Consider the following 23,271-nt stretch of genomic DNA (forward strand, 5'->3'; position numbering starts at 1 on the left):
CATGTGGCAAATCTGGAAGCTTCGAAATGGAGTCATTTTCAATGCAGAGATCTATAATTATAATTCTGTTTTTAACAGATTTATTATAGATTATCAGATTAACTCTTTTGTCTTACAAGGAGTTTGGAAAGGTAAAGAAAAGGTAGGAGATGCAGCAGGCCCTTCTGTGCCTACGATTGCTAGTTGGAAGCCACCTAAGCCAAGTTTTTTGAAGCTGAATACAGATGGTGCCTGGATTTCTACTGAGTTAGGTGGAGGAGGTGGTGTTTTCAGAACAGTAATAGGAGAATGGCATTTTGGATACTCCAGCAAGTATAATGCTCCAAATGCACTTGGTGCAGAACTTTATGCTTTGAGTTAGGGACTGAACTATGCTAGAGCTATGCCACTTCAATTTCTTGAGGTTGAATCTGATGCAGAAAGACTCAGAACCCTTCTTAATAGGGAGGGTGATCATATGAACAATGAGCTAGCTGCTGTTATTATTGATGTTGCTTGTCTTTTGAACAACAGGAAAATGACTGTCATTTTCAACACTATTCCAAGGGAGCTTAACTGTGTTGCTCATTATCTAGTAAAATATGCAATGCATATGAGCCTTGGATATATTGATCACTTTGTCCAGTTAGTGCAGCAGCAGCTTTTGATGCAGATCTCAAGGCTATTTCTCCAGCTACTTAGTGATATTAAGCTATGGTTGTATGTCTCTTGTGAAGTTTTAAAAAACAATGTTTGTATTAAGTTAGTATGGGCTAGTATAAAGACTTTGTTTAAAGACTGCATTTTGCATATGCGCAGTTCTTTAAATATAGGATGTAATGTTTTAATAGGGTAACCCCCAAGTAATGCATGCTACTGTTTTCATAAAAAAAAAAAAAAAAAAAAAAAAAAAAAAAAAAAAAAACAATTACTTCCTCCGTTTTCTTTTACTTGCAACACTTCCCTAAAAAGGAAATGTCACAATACTTGCAACACACTATAAAAGGAAAGTTACTTTAGGAAAAAACTATACTATTTCCCTTATTCAAAGCACATGGCCACTAAATTACACTCTTAACAACCACTCATCCCATTTTAAAGTGTATTATATCATGTGAACCCCACATTTCTTAAATACCGTGAAAAAGTGTGTTGTTTCTAAAAGAAAACGGAGGAAGTATATGTTTAAACTAGGATGTTTAGGACATAATATGTTTTTTTATTAAGGGTAAAATAGGAAGTTCACCCTAAAAACTTACCCAAAAAGGAAGTGTGTCAACTAAATATAACCTTCCAAAAAAAAAAAAAATAGGTGCCAACTTAAAAAAACGGAGAAAGTATTATGTTGTTAGAAAGCTCTGAAAGTCTACAATCCAATCCAATTAGAATTTGATCAATATTTTTTTTTTTAGATCTTAAGATATGACTAACATATACCAAGTTTGGTTCAAAACCAACACCCTCGCACAATATCGATGATATCTCAAGATATAAAAATGATATTGAGTTGATTCCAATTGGGTAGAAAAGTAGACTTTTATAGCTTCTTAATGATATATTATTTGTCATAACCCGAGTTTGGGATCAAATTTCATGAAAAAAAAAATAATAAATAAAAAAAAAATAGAAACAAAAAAACTTAAGGGGAAATGATAACCCATTATCTCAGTTCACCTCATTATCTACTTATCAGGTTCAATTATCTCAACAAGAAAGAGCAGGACGAATTACGGCCAATGATAACCCATATACATACGTCTTTTAAGTCATGAATCGGATACAGCATAACATAACGATAGGCTTACAACTCTGGGAGTCCAACGAGACCAAAAGTTAACGGGGTATAAAAGTCCAGCATTACCAACAGTACAACTGAAATCAAAAGAAACAACAAAGGATAGTTCATAGATAAGCAAGTTAAAGATTGCCGAGATTCCTGTGAAGGGCCTTCTAGGTGCTTGCTGGTAGTTTAGTTTACTTAGCACACCTACTTGATAATCCTCTTGACAATCCGAAGTAGAGGCGCATGAACTCTTGCTAATGTGAAAACACTACGCAATGATGACATCTGTGTGGTTTTAGACATCTGATTTTCCACTGACTTGACGATGTCAAGGTTAACAGCTAGCTGATTAGGAGATGGATGTGTTGGAGGAACTGACATTTGTAGCGAAAATTGAAACCCAGTACCAAATGCAGGCTTCTGCACCTAAAAAGATATTGCAACCCCAACAGATTAGTGTACAATACATAAACCTCCCATTTGAGGTGAAGTTATTTTCACCAACCAGTGAATAAGTGATGGGAAGAACATCAGACCACTAAAACAAAATTGAATTTCAAAAACATATTTACTAGAAGTTAAATTAATTAGTCCTTTAAAGGTTAGCAACATTGTGAGGTAAGCCATAAGCAGCAAGTGTTAAATTCAAAGAAAAGAGGAAAATCAACTAAATTCCCAAATACATAACCCAGGATGATAAGGAGTGATTTATTTTTTTAAAAAAAAAAAAAAAAAAAAAAAAAAAAAAAACACCATGCTATTTGATGAGCCAATTTGGAATCTTTACCAACAGTACAACTAAAATCAAAAGAAACAACAAAGGAAAGTTATAGTAAGCAAGTCAACTAAGATGGCCGAGATTCCTATGAAAGGCCTTCTAGGTGCTTGCTGGTAACTTAGTTACCTTCCCACACCTACTTGATAATCCTCTTGACAATCCGAAGTAGAGGCGCATGAGCTCTTGCTAATGTGAAAACATTACGCGATGATGACTTCATCGGTGTGGTATTAGATTTCTGATTGACGATGTCATGGTAGATAGCTAGCCGATTAGGAGATGGATGTGTTGGAGGAACTGACATTTGTAGCGAAAATTGAAACCCAGTACCAAATGCAGGCTTCTGCACCTAAAAAGATATTGCAACCCCAACAGATTAGTGTAAAGTACATAAACATCCCAATTGAGGTGAAGTTATTTTCACCGACCTTCGAGTGATGGGAAGAACATCATCAGACCACTAAAACAAAATTGAATTTCAAAAACTTATTTACTAGAAGTTAAATTAATAAGTCCTTTAAAGGTTAGCCAAAAGCAGCAAGTGTGAAATTCAAAGAAAAAGGAAAATCAACTAAATTCCCAAATGCATAACCCAGGATGATAGGGGAGTGATTAAAAAAACAAACAAAAAAACCCATGCTATATAATGAACCAATTAGGAATCTTTACCCCAACATAAGAGTGTGAAGTTGATCCAGAAAGCATTTGCTTCTTAGAAAATATCTTCCTTGACAACACTGACAAAACAAAAGCTATTGCATTAGATGACATGTCAGTAACAACTACAGAAATACATTTGTTCATTTATTTATAAATCAATACTATTAGTGTAAAACAGGAAAGTTTAAAAGAAATCTAGAGTGCCACGTCATCCTTTTTGTTTTTGTTTTTGTTTTTTTTTTTTTTTTTTGCTTTTCCTTTTTAATTTTCATTTTTTTTAATATGGCCTTCAAATTTCAGTGAAGCGTCTTTTCAAAAATATTATCCAAGTAAAACGTTCAATTATCCTTTCCCTTTTGGCTGTTACGGAGTATTTCTTTTCCTCTGTTATCTTCATTTGTTTCTTAAATGCGGAATGCTCAGTTTATAATTCCCATCTCCTATTAAGCCTAAATTCCCTAATCATTTTCGCATTTGCTCTACATATAAGGTTATAAATTTCACTCTTCTTTTTTTTAAATTCTTAAATGCGAAATTGTACTGTTTTTTTTTTTTTTTTTCAAGTAGTGGGTTTTTTTTATTATTTATTTATTTTAGGAACAGTTATCTTGCATAGCATAGATTATGGGGAGGTGTTCAATCACCAGAGACCAAATACTGAGTTTTTCTTAAAAAATTAGGGTTATCATGATATGTTTCGTCAAATTTCTAGCAATATTTCTACCAGTTTCAATTTTTTGTTTCAGATCTGAATTCGGGTTGCAGTTTGATTTCACTTATATAATTTGTGACAAAATCATCGCTTCACAATCTTGCTAGCCATGCCGTCTTTTCTTTAGCTTAGTCTTCTTTTGGGTCGAGGCTTTGCCGGTAATGGAAAAACCAGTTGTTCTTGACTAAAACCACACGTAAGTGTTAAATTTGTAATAAATTTCACTGACCGGATGTTTTTATTTAAAGTCTATAAATTTTTTTGGTCGTTTTTAAATTTTTAATTGGGTTTCTTACTTTTGAAGTGCTGAAGGTATTAAAACTGTGTTAGATTCTTACTTATAGGATTTTAAGGTTAAAGTTAGTCTTTTTTCCCCTTCTTTTCACAATTCAATTTCTCTTCCCCGTTGAAAAAATAGTTCTTTATCACAAATTGTTCTCATAAATTGATTGATTCCTCATTTGTTCAATCCTCTTTCATTCTCCTCGACATGATCTCTCTGATTTTTTAAAGGTTAGTTGTTATTTTCCGTATCTTTAATTTCTCAAATGTTAAGTAAATTTTAAATTCTAAATTTTGTCTAAATTTTAAAGTTTTAATGTTGATGGCGAATCGAATTTTCAATTTCTATGTTTATCTATACTAATTTTGTCATTTTTAAGTTGATGGTTCTTTTTTTGGTATTTGATATTTTGTAAATTTTATTCATTGGAACTAATTATTTCTCTTAATCTTCAATCAAATTTCCTCATGCAAGCGTTGATGTACTATTTCCAGATTGCCGATTATATTAGTAAAAGTTAGTAAGACTATAAATTCACAACCAATTTTTTAAAAAGTAAGGGTAATTTTATGATCTCACAAATATTAGTATTTTCGAGATTTTATTATTCTTTAATTTTGAGTGTTTTGTTTGGTGATGGGTTATGAATCTTATTATCTTTTAGTAAATAGGTTCTTCAAATCTAGAATACATTTGGGTGACATAGAATTTTGCTTTATAGTTTGATATTATTTTGTTTTGTTTTGGTTTTTTTTTTTGGATATTAAAGATTAAATGTTGTGGGCACTTGAATTTCCACGTATAAATACTACGAGTAATTGAATAATAATTCATGTGGATTATTTGTTTTCATTATTATGCTATACTTTAGGTCCTGCAATCCATACCTCTTAAAGGGTAAAATTTTAGTATTCTGATTCATCCATACCTCTCAATACTTTCTATACCAATTAAGGAGTAAACTGATAATGCCATATTTTGTGTGTTTCATAGTTGAGTAATAGGAGCAGGTTGATTGGGCTTTAGATTTTTAAATTAAAAAAATTACAATATAATAAACAGATCGCACGGGTTTAAGACTAGTTTTGTTTCATATCTCAACTTTTAATAAGTTGTTTGCAAAAAAGGTAGTGGACAAAGGGCACGTACCTTCAGACTCAGACGTGAGCTTGAGAAGCAAACTTGATCATTCCACAATGGAGCATCATATTCACACACAAAGTGCACAAATTACCCACTAAGTCAGATTGGCTCATCAAATTAAATTTAAACTACAGCAATATAAGCACGCAAAATCTAAATGATCAGGAATAGAAGATTTAATTGTAGTATTGCTCCCCATATACAGCTTATGTCCTAATTATATATATTTTGGATCAAAAGAGTGACTAAAATACTTTTGTTCTTGACAATTAGCATTATACGCGATTATAAAGAAATTGGGTCAAATTGAGGTAAATTGACATAAATTCAATCATTTAAGGCACAATTTAGTTAAAAAGGAATATTGTACATGTAGGGTAAAAAAATAGGCAAAAAGTAAAAGAGACATGAGAGAGAAAGTAATAATGAGTATTGAAAACCCATTAAAATATTATAAAAGGTACATTTACACATGAAAAGTGGAGGGCAATTGAGTATTTAAATTGTAAGCAATGGTAATTTTGTCTAAAATCAATGACTTAAAAAGGAAAGATCCTAATGTAATGAATTAATAGGAACACCATAAATAGAAACATAAAAAACAAATAGGAACAGAGAGAGTACCTTTTATTACCCAGGGTTGAACAGGACAACTACCATGTAAATAAGCAATATTTACAAGGGTAAGTTTCCCTCAAATTCAAATTCCTTTGTAGTAAGGCTAATGCAACTAAGTTTATCGAATAAAACAATTTTCATTTCGATGAGTAGTTGTTAGTCAAATGTGTGGAATGTAATATGGCAAAGAGAAACACACATGTCCAAAATTCAGAACCCCGTCCTAAAAGCAGTAAAGGGGTCATTAGGATCGAGTTTGGTTTGAGTTATGGCTCACATGAGTAATATTAGAGTTTTACAATTATGTATAAACTCCATAATATATCAAATAAGCTACATACTCCCTCTTATTTATTTACCCATTTATCTTAAACAATTAAGGGAAAATCGTTGGTTTGGACATGTAAGACAGAGACCCCAAGGGTGCACCGGTGCAAAGAGCGGAAGAGTAGGACCATGAAGGGATTAAACGAGGGAGAGGGAGACCAAAAATAACTTGGTTGGAAGGGGTTATGAAGGATATGAAGTGCATGGATTTACATGAGGATGAAGCTTTGGATCGTAAGGGATGGAGGAGAAAAATTTATGTTGATGACTATACGGAATAATCATTTTTGGTTCATGTTAGCCGACCCCACTTTTGGGATTAAGGCTTTGATTGATTGATTGACCTTAAACTACTACACCCACTGTCCCCCCCCCCCCCTTTTTTTTTTTTGCACAATTGAGGTAGAGTTACTTTTATAAAATTTTTGTTTTAAGTAAAGTTGATAAGACAAAAGTGTTGGGAAAAATTGACTTTATGTGAGAGTAAAGTTTTGTTCCCAATAGGAAAGTAGAAACATTTAAAAAAAATACAGAAACATTAGTTAGTTGGTCATAATTGGTCAAAATAAAATACGAGAATATTAGTTAACTCATCAAATCAATTTTGAAAACATCGAGTTTGGGTTAGATATTTCAGAAAATTTAGTTTGGGTTACACAAACTGTTTTGATATTCACTACCATTATTCGACACCATTCAGTTCGCCTCATAGCTTCGGTGAGTTAAATCAGAGGATATCACCATGCTAGTCTGCTAGACAGTTGGATAAGACCCAACTGCCTTCGAGCCAGAACTTATCTTATCAGCTCTTGAGCTTAATTGCAATAGATAGGCAACTCCCATACCAGCTTTCAAGCAAGAGAGGGAGAAACGGGATATTGACAAAAGGGGGGCAAAATTTTCAAGCATTTTTGTATGATATGCCATGTTTCCGATTATGACTTTCACTAAAATAAAGGTTTTACTAGCTAAAACAACCAAACTATTTAAGGCAACCAAATAATAGCGAGGAATATATCAAAGACCATCAAAACTCAAAAACAATAATAATCAGAATCTCTCTTTACCAGTCTGTAATGTCACTGCTCACATCACAAGGTCCAGCATACGTAACATCATGTGGCGCCTCATGCTTCAACATACTCTGCAGAACAGGCATAAATGAAAAATATATAAAAATTTAGGTTGAGAATCCATTTGTATAAATAAAATATATATAACAGTTTCTACTAGACATAATTTCAAAATATAAATTTAAAGACATGTCAAGTACACATCTCTTTTTTAAAAGGAAAATCAAATACAGTACATATCACACAACTCAATTGCACGCACTACAAGAAAAAAGATCAAAGAGGGCGACATAAATAGATCAAGGAGGACGAGTTGTTTTTTGCCTTGTTAGTTTAAATCAAGGAGGGCGAAATTATAATCGCCCCTTTATTACAGAGAAAGAGGGCGACTTTTACTTTTGTCTTTCTATTTCAAAGCAAAGAGGGTGAATGAAATTTTCGCCCTCTATTTTAATAGCAAAGAGGGCGAATTCCAGTTTTGCCCTCCTTGGTCAATAGCAAAGAGGTCGAATTCCATTTTCGCCCTCGTTAGTCAATAAACATTGTAATAAAATAAAACAAAGGTAAAACAATTAAACGTTTTCCCTATAACAAATAAATAAATAAATAAATAAATAAATAAAAATCAACGTGCTCTCTTCTTATTCACCAGCAAAAATGTATGAACCCTAATTTTTTTCCCTACTCGAATTGCTACTCTAATTCTTCACTCTGACTCTCACAAATTGCTACTCTAATTCTTCGCTCCAAATAGACGTTCAGATTTCACACATTGTTGCTCCAAATCATTGCTCGAAGTCGGTCAAATCGCAAGTCGTTCAGGTATTAATTTTGTTAATTTTTTTCAATTCTACTAATTTTGTCTCAATATTATGTTATTAAGCTTTTGATTTTGTAAGAATTAGTTGATTCTCGAAATCCTTGCTCTAAATTTGTTGATTTTTTAATATTTTGTTGTTGCATGTTAGTATTGCTATATTTGCAAGTTTTTAGGAGTTTTTATTTATGCAAGTAATGTCAGATAGATTATGGATTTCCTACTGGTTGCTATCTCTAAATTTGTTGTTTTTTTTGTCCATTTGTTGCTGCATTGTCAGTATTACTACATGAGCAAGTTTCTAATGGAGTTTTTTATGATGAATTTTTAAAAAATCTGGTAGTGATTAGGATGAACAAGGAGCTGATGAATGAGCAGATCAAGGTAGCATTAGCATACTGTAGTTTTAAGTACTTTCAGAAATATATGTCTTAATTTTTTTCTTGAGTTGTCTGACAATATATAATCTAATTTTAAGTGATGGCTAATTTTGCAAAGCTTAATTCCAAATGACACTTGAATTATTATGTTGACCATGTATAACAATAAGCTTGAAATTGTCTAATTTGGATCGTTTTGAGTAACACCTACTATTAATTTAGGAAAGGAGTAAGAAGAATCGGGCAAGTGCTCTTGAAAGAAAGTCGCCATGTGGTGCAAAATCAATAGCTCGCATAATTTTTGATTTGGTGAGTATAAATGTTAAAATTAATTTCTAAATCCTTGGGGAAACTGATATGGGAGGCCATGCCTTCAGCCTTTTATTTTTAAGATATGATAACATTTTCTAATATCTGATGCTTTTAATCCCTGATGAAAATGTAATGAGGTCACTTCTAATCAAGGTGTACCATCCCCTGTCTGCTCATGCTTTGCTTTCCTCTATAACAAACTGTCTGCTCACTTCTAATCAAGGTAACTTCAGGCAGATTTCTTATTGATCTTTCTGAAATTAATAAGCGTATGTATGCAATTTGATAGGAACTTTAGGCACAAGCTTGTGAAAATGAGAATGAGGTCACTGAAATCAATGGTTCTAGTTCAAATGTAACCACCTCATCCCAAGCTAATGATGATCCCATGTATTTGAAGTTATGGGAGAAGTCAAAGAGGTACATTGAATATTTGTCTAATGCACGAACACTTTGTTTCTTTATTTTAAAATTCTGACTTTGTTTTATCTTGTAAGGCACAAAAATCTCCACTTTTGGGATTAAAGCTTTGATTAATTGATTGTAGGCACAAAAATGGGAAGTTTGACGATGAGGCCGAGGAGAAGTTCAAGGAATTTAGGGAATACCATGAGAAAGAAATTGGTGAAAAGGGGGTAGATAATCTTACTCGTGAAGAAGCTTATGTGAAGGTTCTTGGACATCGTTCAGGTTATGCCCGAGGTTTAGGCAAAGGGCACCCGGTGTTGTCTAAAGACGGAAAGATAGGAAGAGCTTATGTTGAACAACTACAAAATGAAAATAATATGATGCAAGCTGAATTAGAAGCGTCTAAGAAGAAACAAGAAGACCTAGAACAAAAGCTTCAGTTAGTCATGGAAAAGATTACCTTGATGCTTGATAGAGGTAATATTTTCTAGCTCACTCTTTGCAAAAAATTGCCTTGTGGATGCATTTTCAAGCCATGGTTATATTAGCTGGTTATGTTAGAGGAATCTTGGACAGGTTCCTATATAATTGAGTAGGTATAAGACATGGTGCTCACTGCTGAGGATTGAGTTTGCATGTTCTGTTGTTGAGTGTTTTGTTTATTATGCATTAATCTTGAACTCAGAACTGATGCTTTTCTGCATATGGTTATTTTGGCAGTAGCCCATCAGTCCATCAAACATTCCATTTTAGTCTCTTATTCTTGAACTTGACTTTTGTGAATTGTGACTTCCTGATCCTATATTCCCCGACACTAGGACTTGATCTATGCCTATCACTCTAAATACTGTATATCCTAAACAAGTAGGATTGATGATTTATCACCTTTTACCAGCCAAGCTGTGGCTATGTAATGACTATTCACCCAGAGATAGCTGCCACATTTTTTTGCAAGTTTTTATGCTTACTTTTTGCTGTTTCTTAATCTTAGGAGTAGTTTATATTTATGTTACTTATTCCAACTATACTAGAAGTATATATAACCCAAGTACAAATAAAATAAAAAGGTTAATAAAAGTAATATAGGAACCCAAAATTGGAGCAAACCAACCAACAATAGTGTCAGTTTGAGTAGGGATTGAAGCTGAAGGTAAATGCTATACTTTGTGATCTCCTTTCTCCAAATGACAAAATTAGAAGTTATGCCTATTAACACCTTTTCTTTTCCTAAAAGTAATCCCTCCTAGAGTTATTTTAAAAAAAATAAATAAATAAATAAATAAGCTAAAAATTGAAGAAAGAGGGCGACTTTGATTTGCCCTTAAAAATTTGATCAAGTAGGGCGAATTTTGAGCAAGGAGGGCGATATGAACGGACTTGATTGAGTTGTTCACAGAGGGCGAAAAAACTTATCGTCTTGCTTGATTCAATCAAAGAAGGCGAAAATTTGTGCTCTTTGATTTTGATCAAAAAGGGCGAAAAATTTTGCCCTCTTTGATATTTAACAAAGAGGGCGAAAGAATGTAGTTGCCCTTTGAAGCTCATAGGACGAAGCTAATAGGGCGACTTGTGGGTGATTTTAAAATGGCCCTCTTCGCCTATTAGGGCGAAATTTTAACCTTTTTGATCTAATATCTTGTTGTGACACTAACTTACTATTGACTACATGGGTCCCACACTCAAATAAATATGGACCATTCAACATTTTATCTTGGGCCAAACTTATGGAACTTTTTACAAATTGGCCAACCCAAACACTTGGAATATACACGTGCTAGATACAAGTATTTGAATCCAAAACATCATTACCCGTGTCAAACTATGTCTACAATTTAGTTGTTTCACTTCCTCAAGGCACGCTTATTAAGAATTATGGTCTAGTGGGTTATGGAGTGCTTTCGACTATGCTAATAACAAAGTCCCATTTATGTTAACCACCGGTTATTTACCCATCAACATTTCCCACTCACAAACCACCCTTGGTACCCACCACTATTTCACATCATTACCCGTGTCAAACGTACGTTGTTGGATTAGTCACAATGTATAACTTTTTTTTCAATAATTTTTAGTAATATACAATTACAGATATAAATGGTCAAAGCGCAAATGTGTCGGTTAAGAAGTTGTACCTGATGCCTTAAAATTCCAATGACATTGAATGCATTCACAAAATTCTCCTCATACATGTAAAGCTCTAAATGTGGTGCCCACTCCCTCAATATAAACTGCACAATTGGGGTATTCTCTACATCAGAAGACGGAACCAACAGCTTATCCCAAGAAACCGAGAGTAAGGCGCCTAGCTCAATGATATTTCCCATTTCAATATACTTTAGGCAAAGTTTAGATATCCTCAGTTGTTCAGTATGTGAAACCAACAATTTGATAACATCAAGGGGTTCTTCCTGCCAAAACAATTAACATAAAGCCGTTTTCAAAAGCCATTAAAATGTACAGTAGTGAGTAGAGCTGTTTAGAGTGCGGTCTAGACCACACCGAACCACAAAGGTTTGCACTTTGAAATTTGCGGTACGATTTCCAAAAATGACCAAACCGCTGTATTGCATTTTGGTGCGGTTTCCAAAAATATTTAGACCAAACCGCACCGCAAACCTTTAAACCATTTTTTTAAAAAAATGTATGAAATAATTTTAAAAATTAATGCAATCTTTGACTAATAAGTAATTAAAGGTTAAAAAAAGAGTTTTATATTCAAATTATAGGTTTATAATCAAAAATAAAGTAAAAGTTTTCTTAAAATAAATATTTATAATTTTACAAAAATGTGGTTAATCCGCAAACCGCACGGTTTGGTGTGATTTAGTTACAAGTGCAATCGCGGTTTGGATCCAAACCGCACCACAATAGCCCTAGTAGTCAGTATGGGAAAATAATCATTACCAATTCCGGCAATCCCAATAATTCAATTAACTTGAAGTATGATTGTTGACGATCGATCCAACGTAAAACATAGTCATGAGATCTGGTGACAATGAAAGAAAAGAAAAAAGAGTTGATCACAAGCTATAACAATTTTCTAAAGTATTACCTCCCTTTCTTATTAGTTTTACATTTTGCGCTATGTACCCGTTTTAATTAATTGCTTATCGATGTAGTTAGCGTTATGTCATTAGTACTATATTTTTTTTTTTTTTTTGAGAAAAATGATATATATTTTTTTTAATATGTTTCAAAATATTAGACATCGGATATGTTTCAAATGTCATTAGTACTATATTTGAAACATATCCGATGTCTAATATTTTGAAACATATTAAAAAAATGTATATCATTGATAATAGAGCATATATGAATCATTATATAAATTATATAAATAAAGGGATGGGTCACATTTAAGATTAGTATTAGGTGGGTGAATGAATGTGTATATAACATTATTATATAAGTTTATCAAAAATTTGTGTAATAAAAAATCAAAAACTTATAGAAAAGATTTAAATAAGTCAATGCAGCCTCAGGCATATCTATCCAATAGTAAAACATTTAGAGTCATTAGGCATATCTATCCAATAGTAAAACATTTAGAGTCATTAAAATGTAGTGTGAATACTCCGAAAAATTATGACTAGACCATAAAATGCTTAAAAAAATATACTCATTTTGTTAATTTATTCGGTGGTATTCTTATTGAATTATATAAGAAGCTAGATGAAGCCCGTGCGATGCCCGGTTTGTTTGAATTTTTTTAAAAAAAAAAATTTATGTATATGCTAAAATTTGTTACATATTTAGATAAAATTCCTTATATCAAAAGATAATAATTTATATTTAATTAGATTATACTTGAAAATCTCATTCATCAATTTTGCTTACGTGTCATTTGAATAATTTAATTCTAAAAGAAAATATTAATCTCTTATTTGATTGGCTACGATTAAAATTTATAATGCCTCAGGCATATCTATCCAATAGTAAAACATTTAGAGTCATTAGGCATATCTATCCAATAGTAAAACATTTAGAGTCATTAAAATGTAGTGTGAATACTCCGAAAAATTATGACTAGACCATAAAATGCTTAAAAAAATATACTCACTTTGTTAATTTATTCGGTGGTATTCTTATTGAATTATATAAGAAGCTAGATGAAGCCCGTGCGATGCCCGATTTGTTTGAATTTTTTTAAAAAATAAAATTTTATGTATATGCTAAAATTTGTTACATATTTAGATAAAATTCCTTATATCAAAAGATAATAATTTATATTTAATTAGATTATACTTGAAAATCTCATTCATCAATTTTGCTTACGTGTCATTTGAATAATTTAATTCTAAAAGAAAATATTAATCTCTTATTTGATTGGCTACGATTAAAATTTATAATGCCTCAGGCATATCTATCCAATAGTAAAACATTTAGAGTCATTAGGCATATCTATCCAACAGTAAAACATTTAGAGTCATTAAAATGTAGTGTGAATACTCCGAAAAATTATGACTAAACCATAAAATGCTTAAAAAAATATACTCACTTTGTTAATTTATTCGGTGGTATTCTTATTGAATTATATAACAAACTAGATGAAACCCATGCGATGCACTATTTGTTTGAATTTTTTTTAAAAAAAAAAATTTATGTATATGCTAACATTTGTTACATATTTAGATAAAATTCCTTATATCAAAAGATAATAATTTATATTTAATTAGATTAAACTTAAAAATCTCATTCATCAATTTTGCTTACGTGTCATTTGAATAATTTAATTCTAAAATAAAATATTAATCTCTTATTTGATTGGCTACAATTAAAATTTATAATCCAACATGGCGCTAAGAAAATTAAATCTTACGTGGCTCTCTATAAACTTGGGAAATATATATATATATATATATATATATATATATATATATATATATATATATATTAGATTTGTATGCATCCAATTTAATTTTAGTTTTTTTTTTTTTGACGGAAATTTAATTTTAGTTGATAACTGATATTTAAACAAATTTCTGATTTATAAAGATAACATCAAACTCATAATTATAAATTCTTTCAACAAAAAAAAAATAAATAAATAAATAAAAAATAAAAAAACTCATTACCTAAAAGAGCACAGTGCTTCCTCGAGCATTTTGTCGTTGGGGATAGCTCCGCGGCATATAAGAAGGTGAGTAAGGCTATAAGATAACCCACGAGCAGCGTGTTCCAATGGCAGGTGTTCCGGCGACTTATGATAATGATAGTCATTTAAATCAACATAAATGCGGAGTTGAGAATCAAGAAATGCAGCAACACAAGCAGTAGCACAATTTTTGCAAAGGCGCGCCAACACTTCGGATGCATTGAAAGCCTTAAGTTTGTAATAATTTTGAACGATGAAAGATGCAAATTGATCCTTGTCATTAATTTCAATTTGCTTAGAAATTTGTTTGGAGAGAGAGTCGTATTCGGCAAGGTAAGCAGTCTCTTCTGATTCAAGTAATTCAGTAAGACAGCCAGCAGATCTAGCCCACTTTAAAGCAAAACCTGGTTCAATGATGTCAGATTCTCTCTTTAAGGTTGATAAAGTACTAGCCTTGTGCTTATCAGCATCCATCTGTAACACACAAACAAACACCATACCATTAATGATCGAAATCCTTCCATTCTTATTCAGATTTAAGCCCAATGCCAAATTTCCGCAAATTGTTAATTCAAATAATCAAGACAACATAAAGTTATATCCAGATCTGGAACATACCTTGTCCCAGTAAACATCATCTTCCGCCATAAATTACAAAATAAGATTAATCTCTTTTTTTTTTTTTTTGAAAGACAAATAAGAATAATCTCTTAAAATATCGAAACTAAGCAGATATGTCAAACTTTACTTGCTAGAGAATTAAGAGGTAGGAGATTAAAGAGAGAGAAAAAGTACTTTTAAAGAGGGTAAGAGTGAGGATGAGGGTGGCGTAAGAATGAAAGGTTAGAGAGAGGCTGAGAATTTTAGGTTTAGTTTGATGACGGGTTGAGACCTGATCAAATGTCGGGCCGAGCCGGGTTCAGACCGGGCCACGTAGTCGGGCTGATCCGGGTCGGGCCAGGCATTGGGCCAAAACTTGTTGCCCAAACCCGTCCCATTTGGACTTGTCGGGCTTCTTCGGGTTATTTCGGGCTTTAATAGTAATAGTTGTTACAACAATATAATATAAAAATAAAAGTCATATCATATCATATAACTAATATATAAAGCTAAACCTTTAGTCAGGCGACGAGACAGCGACACTTGACGTTCTAACTTTTCGCCAAGTGTCGCGCCACGTAGGATAGAGTTATATAGAATTAAATTTGTAGGAAAAAAAGGTTAGTTTAAAATTCTATTTTCAATCAAATTTGGATAGAGTTTTAAGATGAAATTGTTAATTTAAAGTTTTATTTTAGATAAAGTACCAATATTTCATATGTACAAATTGAATTATAATTTTATTCAAAAAAAAATTAGATTTTAACTCTCACAAATTATCATATAAATTTATTTTTTGTATCATAATATTTTTTTGGAGCGAAAGAATCAGTTCAAAATGTACCACATCTATCATTTATAATATATTATAATCAATTAAAATAATATACTTCACAATCTAATGGGAAGCCCTAGAAAAAAGTCTTATTTATGTTACACGTACCAACTCTTCTTGTATTTTATTACTGTGTGTAGACCTGTCAATCGGGTCGGGTCACAAGTCATTTCGAACATGGTCATTATTTCAAGTTACGGTATTATTATTAGTCCTACTACATTACACATCAATTCTTAAGTACTTTTGTATCAATGATATGTTTTAAAATTTGACATATAGATTAAAAATTTATCTTAAAATTCAATAAACAACCCGGGCATCGCACGGGCACAAAACTGGTAACTAATACATAAAGCTAAATTTTTAGCCATATTACGAGGCAGCGACACTTGGCTTTCCAACTTTTCGTCAATTGTCGCGCCACGTTGGATGGAATTAAATAGACTTCATAAATTAAAAAAGTTAGTTTAAAATTCTATTTGGATAGAATTTTAGGATAAAATTGTCGGTTTTGTTTCAGGGTTTTTTGGAATCCCTCGGGATACTGTTTACTAGACCTGGCAATCCTGACCCAGACCCGATGACCCGACCCGAATGACCCGACCCATGACCCAAAATCGACCTGAAATCAGTGACCCGAAATTGACCCAAAACCCGAATCAACCCGACCCGACCCATACCCGACCCGAAGTTGACCCGAGACCCGAAACGACCCGACCCGAAGTTGACCCGACCTTTAACTTGAATTAATTGACCCAAATAGACTCGAAACCCAGAATGACATAAACCAAAATTATCTTATACCTGAAATGACCAGAATCTATTTAAGTTAAAGACTTGACCTTAGCAAACCGAAATAGAAAAAAACCGTAATTAAATTGAATTAATTGACCCAAATCTATTTAAGCTAAAGGATTTTTTTATCTTCCTATTTTTTTACTTTTATTTTTGTTTTTCTATATTTTAGAATTTAGTCACTTTACCTTTTACTTATGGAAATTTGGAGGGAGTATTCCCGCTCATAATTTACCTCTTGTCCTCATCATGAAATTCTTTTGGAGTTTTAGCCATTAGGGGGAAGAATTTCCCACAATTTTAACCAAGTTAAAAGTTTTATTTTGTTTCCCTCTTGAATTTTCACTTTTAAGTTGTAACTTTGTTAAAATGGAAATTTTGAAAATTTTTAATTGATCAACAAGTGTATCCGTAATCTTACATCTGAGTATGAGAATATTTCCCAATGCACTGACCCGACTCGAAGTTGACCCGACCCGAAGTTGACCCAAAAATTGACCCGACCCAAAAGTTGACCCGACCCGAACTGACCCGACCCAAACTTGACCCGACCCAAACTTGACCCGATACCCGACCCGACCCGATTTTCAGTCGACCCGAAATCAACCCGAAACCCGAAATGAAGTGACCCGACCCGAACATGACCCGATAACTTTTTGACCCGAACTTGACCCGACCCAAAATGACCCGACCCATACCCGACCAGAATGACCCATTTGCCAGGTCTACTGTTTACGCTCTGCCGGTAATGAGACTTGGACACCTGCAAAACAACGAAACTCCGTTGATCGGAGATCCGCCTCCGACGATCAAGTTAGTGATCGAAAAACAGAATAAATGTAGAGAGAGAAGTTGGAGCTATTTAGTGCTATTTTTAAGGTTATGTCACAATCCACCCCTTCCATCAACAATGATTGGGGTATTTATAGGGGTGGGGATTTGTGCCCCTTAGGGTAAGTGACCTAGGATTTAGTGCTCTGATTGGTTGCGCAATCAAGAGAGGGCACGTGTCCCCTTGGGGGAGCCGGTTTTGCGGCATTTTAGGATCTTGAGCCTCCCAATGTAAGGAGGCCTTCACTCTCTTTATTTCAGGGGCTCTCTTGCTCTTTTAATTCGTGTCATCTTCCTACAGCGAAACATGTCACCTCTTGATTGGGCCACGTGTCATCGTGGGATTGGTCCATGCATTTAGGGTAGTTTTTACCCTAAACATTTGCCCCTCAAAGGGGAGGGCTCGTCCCAATCGGGCCGCCTGCTCTAATTTCACACGTCCGATACGCAAGGCGTGTTTTGAGCAATTAGAGATGTTTTCAGGAGTCGAACAAAATCATCCGTCCGCTTTATTGGGCTGAATGCCTTGTACAAACAGTCTGACGTCTTTGAGGAACTTAGCCCGGTCATTAGTCGGACAGGATGGGCCGAATGGCCTATGTTTGGGCTGGGTGCTTTGATTGACTCGTCTGACGTCTTCAAGGAACTTAGCCTAATCGTCAGTTGGACATAATAGGCCGAATGGCTTTTGGTTGGCAACCAGCTATTCTCCATTTTTCGAAGAGAATGGTTCAACTTCTGAGGCGGATGTCGAACTTGACGGGCAATTACGACGCCCGTTCGGATTCCGCCTTAAATGCTTTGTCATTAGCACTAGTAGAAAAAACTATATGGGAAGCCCCAATTGGCAAGCGGTTTTTAAAATCCGCTTCGAAAGACCCAATTTTTTTTAAAAAAAACTCTTTTTTGGAATGGTAAGCGGTTTTGGCGCGAACCGCTTGCCTTATATGTAATGGCAAGCGGTTTGCACCAAAACCGCTTGCCATTTGTTATAATGGTAAGTGGTTTAACCCCGAACCACTTGCCAATTCAAAAAAAAAATGCAGGATCTCAATTCTCATACACTTAGTCGAATTTTTAGGCAAAAATTTTCAATCCCGCGTTCACAACCACTCCCCTCTCTTTCTCACTCCTTACTTCCCTTTCCACTCTCAGGCATACTCCACCACCGCCGCCGCCGCCACCACTCCTTTCACTCTCTTTTCTCTCTCTTTTTTTTTAATTTTCGTGGGTTTGTAGCTGCTCCTGTGCGAGGGTAGTTCAGTTCGTGTGGGTTGCTGCGTTTGTGGGGAGGTGTTGCTCGTGGGTCGCTGGTGGCTGTTCGTGGCTGCTGCTGCTGTTTTCGTGGGTTGCGGCTGCTCGTGGGTGACTGGTGGTGTTCGTGTGTTCTGAATTTTCGCCCCACCCCACACCTTTCTCTCTCCCTGCCTAATTTAAGCTACCTTATTCAAAGGCACCACACCTCTAATTCTCACCCAACAATCCTTCTCTTTCTCACTCTCAAATGAGGTTGAGCTCTTGCTAAACTTTACTTCAATATGTATTAATTGTTTGTTTATTCTAAACTTTAAAGTTAGGGTTTCAAATTTACTTAACACATTTATCTTAATTATTTTATTAATTGTTTGTTTATTCCATAATGTTAATTGTTACTTTAATTGTATAAATGTTATATATATATATATATATATATATATATATATATATATATATATATATTGTTTGAATTTGAGTAGCTTTAAAGTGAATTTTTTGAAGAGAATATTTATTAGTTAACATGATAGTTTGTTAAATTTGGTTAGTGTAGATACCAAATTGTGTCTCCCCAAACCAAACCCAGTGATAAATGCCTTTCACGTCGAACCACAATCGAATGAGGTGAAAGTGTGAAAGGTCTAGTGTTGCGGTTAGTTTTTATTAAAATAATCTTTCTTTCTGTTTTAGAAAACCTACTTTATTTTATGAAAACGTCCAATCCAGTTTAGTTTGGTCCATGATAAGGGTCCAATAATAGTGTAGTTGGATGGGGCTCGAAAAGACCTTTCCGACGATATATTATAAGCCCAATTCCGATGAATAATGAGGAAGTTATGGCCAAATTACTAAACTGGGCCCAAACCGGATTTTACCTACGACCCAATGATCATGTGGAGGGTCCAAAGGTTTAATCCTATTCCTAAACTAATTAGTATTGATTAGAATCTTCTATAAGTTTCTAAAATATCTTAATTATCCTTTTTTGAAAAGATAAGATTAAGGAATTTGATTTAAATATAAACTTTCCTTCTTTAAAACTTTCCTTTTTTTAAGTCCTAGTTCTATTCGAATTTAAACATGTTCAAAGACAGTCAGATTTTATTTTCGTGCCTCATATTTTTTATCCAAATTTTATATGGTTGGATAGATCTTGAAATTATCTTTCCAATGATATATGATAATAATAATAATTTCGAGCTATAACGAAAAAGATATGAAAGAAATACGAAACTCTATCCAAAACTGACACCTTCTACTATTTCGGCCATATCTTTTATCTACAAAAGATTTTAATCTGATTCTAATTGCATTGGAAAGTAGACTTCAAGAGCTTTCCAACGACATATTATATGACTTATTTGGACTTTTGGATCAAAAGATATGATCAAAACAAAATCCGCAAAACCTGTCTTTGTCGCCTGGCGACAGACCCTGTCGCCTGGCGACAAGATGAATTTCTGGCGACAAGGTCGGTTGATGAGTGGCATTTATGCCACAATTTAGTGTACTCTTTACGGGTTTTTCCCACCCATTTGTAGCTTGTTTGCCCCCTTTTCTCTCCTTTTTGTTCCTCTTTTCTTTGTTTGCCTTTCTCCTTGTTTTCTTTGTTTTTGTTTTGTAGGAACCAAGACATTGGAAGAAGAACAATTCACTCCCAAACTCCCCTTTGTGCGGGCGCGCAGCTCTGGGAGAACCCGCGCAGGATGGCTCCTTGAGCAGAACACAAACAGAAGATTTGTGCGCCTTGTGCGCGCTCAAAGTGCGGGCGCGCGACTGATGTGTGCGGGCGCGCAGCTCTGGGAGAACCCGCGCACAGCACAGCATCAGAAGCAGAACCAAAACAGAGTGTTGCGTGCGCCATGTGTGCGCCTTGTGTGCGGGCGCACACCCCTCAAGAGCGGGCGCGCTGTATTGCTGAGAGAAGGCGCGCATCCATGGGTCTCATTCTCCGTACCCACAGATCTGCGGGCGCGCAAGATCTGCGAGGGCGCACACCCAACTTCTGCGCGGGCGCGCAGTGTATGTGCGCGGGCGCGCACCGCTGAGCTGCGGTCTTTATTATTTCGTATTTTTGTATCTTTTGGGGGACCGATATATATAGGCCGTAGAGAAGTTTAGGGAATCATCTATCATTACTTAGAAACATTTTAGCCCTAATCTAGTGAGAGAAACTTCATTAGTAGAGAGAGAAAGTGTGGATTTCCATTGATGAACTTGGATATTGAAGAAGGAGCTTGCTTGAACCTTTGTAAATCTTCATCTTCAATTAATGAGCAATTTCTTACTCTCTTTCTTTGCTTTTGTATTTAGTTTTATTTGCTTATTTTGATTTTTCTTCATTGCTTATTGATCATGTTGATGCTTATTGATTTGATGATTGATATTGCTTTCAATATGATTTGTGAGTAGTCCCCTAGCCAAGGGTGTGGGGATGGTGTAGTTGTTGATTGATTCATGCTTATGATGTTGGGGTTTTGTTAATGGTGATTAAAGTCTTTGTATGTTTGATGTTCTTTAATCTTCTTGCAAGTGCACATTGTTAGTTGATTAAAGGTGAATCTTTGCTAACAAGAAACGGAAGTTGACTTAGTTAAGATCCATTACTATCGATAGTTCTTTGATTGCACCTTCTAATATATGGTTCTAGTGTGGAAACATAGAGGCTATGTTAGGAGGATTTGATTGACCCCGGAAGGCGGTTGGATTGAGCTTTAATTCGATATTCTTACATGCTTAGTTTACCATTGCTTTGCTTTCGTGTTATTGCATGATCAATTTGCAACTGCATCTACCTACTTCCCTTGGTGCTTAGCTATATTGGTTTTAATCATTCTTAATCTCTAGTTTAATTTCTTAGCTTTTCACACTTCTCGTTCCGAGGTAGCTTAAGTATTGAGTAGTGAATGTGGTGCTTATGCATGTCTCCTTGTGGTTCGACCCCTATACTTGCCTTATACTTGTATTAGGTTTGTTTAGGTGTATAAATTATATTTGATCTAGGTGTAGTCGTTAGACGACGCGATTATTCCCTTGTCAAATTGGCGCCGTTGCCGGGGAGACGGCTTCCATTAATTTTTCACTACTTCATTTGAGACTATCTCATTCCTTGTCTGTTAGTATTTGTTACTTCTTGTTACTTGTCAATGCTTACGTTCTCCTTAGCTTTGTTGTATGAACAGAGGACGAACTCGCTCAAGGTCCTTGGTTCCCATTGATCCGGAGTTAGAAAGATCCTTGTCCTTACTACGAAGAGAAGCCTTTAGAGCCCCCGAAGGTGAAGACGGTCCTAAAATGGGAGAGAATACACCTTTGAGTCGTCTTGGGGCTCCCGAAGCCTTTAGAGCCCAAAGTGGGATCCTAACTCCTACCACTCAAGCCAACAATTTCGAAATCAAGCCCAATTTGATTGCTTTGATAGAGAGGAAACAATTCTCGGGTGGAAAATTTGAGAGCCCTCATGAGCATTTAAAAGAATTTGAGAAATATTGTGACACAATCAAAGCCAACGGGGTGACTCAAGAGTACATCCGCCTCAAGATGTTTCCATTTTCTTTAATTGGGAGAGGTCTAGAATGGCTAGAGAAGGAGGTGCCCCCTAACTCTCTCACAACTTGGGACCAAGTGACTACGGCTTTCTTGAGGAAATTTTATAACCATAGGAAGACCGCCGAGGCTCGATCGTTGATCCAAGGCTTTCGCCAAAAGAGTGGTGAGACTCTAAGTGCGGCATGGGACCGGTACAAGGAGCTTCAACGCCAATGCCCACATCATGGGATACCCAAGTATCAACTCATCCACACTTTCTATGGAGGTCTCTCACCTCAAGGGAGAACAAGCCTAGATGCCGCCGCCGGCGGTCCAATCATGAACAAGGGAGAGGATGAAGTGGAATGCATCATAGAGGAGGCCGCAAAGCATTATGATGATTGGTACGAAGGAGAAAGGGAGGCCACTTCTAGCAAAGGTGTCTATGCATTGGAGCAAGCCAACGCAATCAACAACCTTTCTTCCCAAATCTCCAAGATGGCCAAGCAAATGGATGAAATGATGAAAGAAAGGTCCAATCCTCATGGTAATACCTCCCCTTCAACCAAGGGAGGCAATGGTATGGCCACTTCTTCCCCCTCTCCTTATAATAAAATGCCTCAAGGATGCATGTTTTGCTCAAATTGTGAAACCTATGATCATGATACCTCCCATTGTGTGTATGCTTGTGAAGTCCAACCCCCTTCCTATGAACATGATGATAACCAAGAAGATGTCAATGCTATGAATTTTGCTCCTAGAATGGAAAATGTAGGGAACTTGAGGCCAAACCCCAATCAAATGGGGAATTGGAATCAAGGTGGAAACCGTGGTTGGAATCAAAGTGGTGGTGGTTATGGTAACCAATATCATGGTGGGGGAGGCCCTTCCAATTTCAATGGAAGAGGCTACTCTAACCAAAGAGGGTATGGCTACCAAAACCAACAACCCAACTCCCGATACCAAGACCATCAAAATCAAAATTTTGGTGATCAAGGTAACATGGGAAATAATCGACAAGGTAATGTTCCCAACCAAGGAACCGGAGGCAATAGGG

At 35.0% G+C, this 23,271-nt stretch overlaps 1 protein-coding gene and 1 non-coding gene across 2 annotated transcripts; both read right to left on the bottom strand.

The window, feature by feature from the left end:
- Positions 1-1,706: 1,706 nt before the first annotated feature.
- On the bottom strand, positions 1,707-15,213 carry LOC145593565 (uncharacterized). The gene is made up of 9 exons (XM_081649833.1): positions 14,987-15,213; positions 14,349-14,842; positions 12,178-12,259; positions 11,406-11,681; positions 7,351-7,427; positions 5,345-5,376; positions 3,210-3,277; positions 2,667-2,889; positions 1,707-2,188 (listed from the first exon to the last, which is right to left on the bottom strand). Exons 1-8 carry the CDS (start codon positions 15,014-15,016, stop codon positions 2,677-2,679), a joined length of 1,272 nt encoding a protein of 423 aa, XP_081505959.1. The 5' UTR covers positions 15,017-15,213; the 3' UTR covers positions 1,707-2,188; positions 2,667-2,676.
- Positions 15,214-22,359: 7,146 nt separating this feature from the next.
- Positions 22,360-22,465, bottom strand: LOC145596284 (small nucleolar RNA R71). Its single transcript, XR_014103138.1, has one exon. It is a non-coding gene; the product is annotated as a small nucleolar RNA R71 (small nucleolar RNA).
- Between the last annotated feature and the right edge of the window lie 806 nt (positions 22,466-23,271).

This window comes from Chenopodium album, chromosome 19, assembly GCF_948465745.1.
Source record: "Chenopodium album chromosome 19, dcCheAlbu1.1, whole genome shotgun sequence".
NCBI lineage: Eukaryota > Viridiplantae > Streptophyta > Magnoliopsida > Caryophyllales > Amaranthaceae > Chenopodium > Chenopodium album.

What these genes read in the sequence shown, in the direction of transcription:
- LOC145593565 (XM_081649833.1), bottom strand. Translation starts at nt 15,016, where the DNA reads ATGGCGGAAGATGATGTTTACTGGGACAAG. An exon ending in AGCAGTGACATTACAGACTG is followed by an intron (nt 5,377 to 7,350) that starts GTAAAGAGAGAT and finishes GGAATGATCAAG; the next exon opens with TTTGCTTCTCAAGCTCACGT. An exon ending in CTTCACACTCTTATGTTGGG is followed by an intron (nt 2,890 to 3,209) that starts GTAAAGATTCCT and finishes ATATCTTTTTAG; the next exon opens with GTGCAGAAGCCTGCATTTGG.